Source organism: Microtus pennsylvanicus, chromosome 7, assembly GCF_037038515.1.
Source record: "Microtus pennsylvanicus isolate mMicPen1 chromosome 7, mMicPen1.hap1, whole genome shotgun sequence".
Lineage (NCBI taxonomy): Eukaryota > Metazoa > Chordata > Mammalia > Rodentia > Cricetidae > Microtus > Microtus pennsylvanicus.
In genome coordinates this window covers 108738662-108742649 of record NC_134585.1, presented here as the reverse complement: position 1 = coordinate 108742649, position 3988 = coordinate 108738662, and the positions used below count along the sequence as shown (strand labels likewise).

The window sequence follows — 3988 nt, the reverse complement described above, 5'->3', positions numbered from 1 at the left end:
GACGTCAGCGGCACTTTCTGTGGCAATGGCCCTTTCCCCCTTGTCCATATATTGAATGAGCTCTTGGTACAGGCAGGTAAGTAATGAGGACCAGGAAGGCAGGGTTCTAAGTGGCAGGACCAGACACTGGTGGGTCTATTCTGCTGGGTGTAACTTCTTTGACGTGATGTTGAAGGAAGACAGCAAACTTTAATGTCAACCAAATTTGACCTCCTTGATCTTTCTTTGCCTCATCTGAAAGTGAGATAATCCGAGACGCAGGACATTTTGACAAACTAAATGAGCTAATGGTCTAACAGCATACTGTTTCCTAGTTAACGTTCATTCCTGGTTTTTCTTTTCATTTCTTGAACAAGGGGACTAGAAAAGCTGTACATACATACATACATACATACACACACACACACACACACACACACACACACACACACACACACCTTTTGATAGTAGCAGCTGCACTGGCAGTTGGGACATCGAATGTAAGAGCTGCATTCCCTTAGAGATCAGGGCTGAAGCTCAGCCAGGACAAGCACTTACACGGGTTCTAATCTAAGGTTTACCACTTGTGATCTGGAGTCTCCAGGCCTCAGCTTTGTTTCTGACGCCTCCTCCAATATGGCTATGGACGGCCTCTTTTTGAGGTGTTCTAACAACAAATTAGGCCTTGAACAATGGGTCTGGCTAGAGGTACCCAGAGAGGTTAAAGTGAGGGTATAAACAAAGGGACCTAAGAGCCTTCCATGAATTAGCCACCAGAAATGCCACAAATCCACATAAGGCCCACAGTTTGGGTCTATGCTAACACTTCAGGGTAAGGGAACAGGTCTTCAGTGTGGTGAGATTTTTATCTTTTCCCTCTGGGAAGTAAATCTTGAAATTCTTCAATGCTGGATTTTTGGGTCAGATTTTTCAGCTTTGGAGTTGTTGGGAGTAGATAAAGGAAAGGAAAAGGAGAGGTGGAAATCTTACCATTTTTTTTTCTGATAATTTTTCTCCAGAGTTCAACTCAACCCCTTTGCCACGATTTTGGTTTACATCGCCTGTGAATTCCTCAGGACCTGGCTCTGAGAGTCTGCCTGTGACAGAGGAGTTCACCACTGATGCTGTAAAGATTCTGCCGCCAGGAGGAGAGGCTATGGCTGCTGAGGGCCCCAGAAAGTATGAAAATGTGACTACAATCCCTAATGGTGGATTTGTGACCCCTGGGAGAACAATGTCTCCTGCAACACATACTGTAGCTCTAGGAAGTAACACCATGGCTCCTTGGGCAAATGCTACAACCTCACTGGACCTTCTGTCTGAGACCATCACTGAGGTGACAGTGATAGTCCAGACACAGATACCAGGGGGAGAGACCACGGTCACAGTGGGCAATCAGTCTGTGACCCCTAGGGGAGAGACCACGGCCACAGTGGGCAATCAGTCTGTGACCCCTGGGGGAGAGACCATGGCCACAGTGGGCAATCAGTCTGTGACCCCTAGGGGAGAGACCACGGTCACAGTAGGCAATCAGTCTGTGACCCCTGGGGGAGAGACCACGGCCACAGTGGGCAATCAGTCTGTGACCCCTGGGGGAGAGACCATGGCCACAGTGGGCAATCAGTCTGTGACCCCTGGGGGAGAGACCATGGCCACAGTGGGCAATCAGTCTGTGACCCCTGGGGGAGAGACCACGGTCACAGTGGGCAATCAGTCTGTGACCCCTGGGGGAGAGTCCACGGCCACAGTGGGTAATCAGTCTGTGACCCCTTGGGGAGAGACCACGGCCACAGTGGGCAATCAGTCTGTGACTTCTGCAGAGATGGTTACAACTCTTGCCTATCTTCAGACTATGACTCCCATTGAGGAGGGAACGTCTAGAAAGAAGGCTGTGGCCCTTGAAAGGGTTACTGTTCCCCCTAGAGAGATGTCAGTTACCCCCAATGGGCAGAATACATCTCTAGAGTGGGGGAAATTTGATTACTGAGGTGGAAACTTACTCCCAGGATGGGTGAACTGGTCCTTACGTAGAAGTGGAGGACAGGATGCTGCCCTCTGGCTCCATCATTCTGTCCCCAGGATATGCTCCTTTCTCTTTTGAAAATGGCTTCACTCTTACTGATGGGAACTCTCCTTTGTCAACTCAACAACTCTTCGAACAAATCTCCTCTCTCTTAAGAAAAAGAAAATTCAGGACACATTGTTATGGATCAATGAACTCTCTTGGTGGCAAATCCTAGGGGAAAACCCTTGCTTTTTCTTCTATATGATATGACAGAAGCCACTTCAGGCTGCCACCCATGAGCATTTTGTGGGGCTAAGCTGGCACCAAAGCCACCATAGGGCAATTTCCTTTCTGTTGAATAAACTGGAAGCATGAGAATCTTCCTGTGGTCCCTCCATTTATTTTATTTTTATGTTTTATGCGTGTGTGCCCTACACATTCAGGTGTCTGTGGAGGCCATAAGAGGGCATTGACTTCTTGGAATCAGAGTTCTAGCCTGGCATGGGTACTACCAACCCAATTCTTGGGCTGTACAAGAGCAGCAAGTACTTTTAACTTCGGGGTGATTTCTGCAGCTCAAGCTGAGATTCTTAAAATGTCGTCAACAATCCAATTGTCAGCTTCTTTCTTTCAAGGTGAATTCCCTCCATTGCTGGTTTTGGAAACATCTTTGAGTCTAGTCTATAGAGATGTTTCTCTTTGTAGATGATGAGTTTCCGTCTCTAACACGAGTACCCACACAACATCACTGGGGACCAGAGCCAAAATCTATCTCATCTAGAAAGGTTTCCCACAATCCTCGAGGGGAGCTGTGAGGGAGAGGAAGAAAGTGGATTTCCAGGGACATTTTCTGTTTGGAAAATTTTATTTTATTTTATAAAAACACCCTTACTTACTTACTCCTCAAGAAGATGATGAGAAAACAAAACATTAATTTAAAGCTATTTTTTATAGTGGCTGGAAGGATGGGTTAGCAATGAAGAGAAATGGCTATCTTCCAGAGAATAGGATTTTGTTCTCAGAACCCAGACTTAAAACTGTTTCTAATTAATTAGCATTAGGTGAAGGCACACACATGGACCACATGCATACAGGCGGGCTCTTCATGTAGTTCTTCGCTCAAACTTGGGTTGTCAGGCTTATGTGTTAAGCCTTTTTACCACTGTAGCCATCCCCCTTGCCCATCTCTATGGTCTTAATGCAACATGCCAGTCTCTAGAACTTTCTCCTTAGGTGTTGCTTAAAGCCTACTACAACATAGATTCTGAGAAGAGTTTCCCTTGGGAAGCAAGTTGGAATTTATTTAAAGCAGGACATCACCAAGTGGGAGACGGGAGTTTGTTTAAAATGATTGTAGGTGACATTCTGAAGTCTCTAGATCTAAGTGCCGTGAGTTAGTTGGGCAACACTTTGTAGGAAATGGACTATATTCTGATGATACCAAGAGAAATTTATAAATTTTGTGCCTGTGATAAAAAAAAAGCTTTAGTAGCCAGGGTTTTTACCAAGGCTACATTAATAACTTACCAGAACCCCAATGATTAATGTTAAGACTCTGACCTTTTGAAGTCATGCCTCATATTCTATTTAAGTCTCATTGTTTTTCACATACCTTAAATCACTTCCTTAGACCTTTACAACTTGCATAAACTTCCTTTTTTTTTCCTTCTGGAAACATCTAATCATTTACTGTGAGACATAAGGGCTTGGTTGTTGAGAGCAGTCATTGAAAAGCAAGTTCTTTTAAATGAAAGTAAACATTTGAGTAACAGCATGGTAGCTTCAATTGTGTTTACACTGAAGCTTGTTTTGTGAGTTTTCCTCTCTCAGCATGAAACCTGCCAGCAGGGTAAACCTGTCGGTGGGTTTGCCTTTAGCAGCAGGAGACCTAGTAGGTGGAGAGAAAGCAAGACCTGCTCTTGCCTCGCTATTCATCTCTTTATTAGACCATCAGGTGTTTTAGACACAGCTTCACAGAGTTAAACAAATGCAACATAAACAAAA

At 44.9% G+C, this 3988-nt stretch overlaps 1 protein-coding gene across 1 annotated transcript in view; it reads left to right on the top strand.

Moving 5' to 3' along the window:
* Nucleotides 1-2356, top strand: part of Ovgp1 (oviductal glycoprotein 1) — an 11782-nt gene extending 9426 nt beyond the window's left edge. Inside the window, 4 exon segments of the mRNA XM_075981688.1 lie at nt 1-76; nt 999-1945; nt 1947-2106; nt 2109-2356. The exon segment at nt 1-76 is cut by the window's left edge and continues 60 nt beyond it. Coding sequence (XP_075837803.1) covers nt 1-76; nt 999-1945; nt 1947-2106; nt 2109-2254 — 1329 coding nt within the window. The 3' untranslated portion in view covers nt 2255-2356.
* The last annotated feature ends 1632 nt before the right edge of the window (nt 2357-3988 follow it).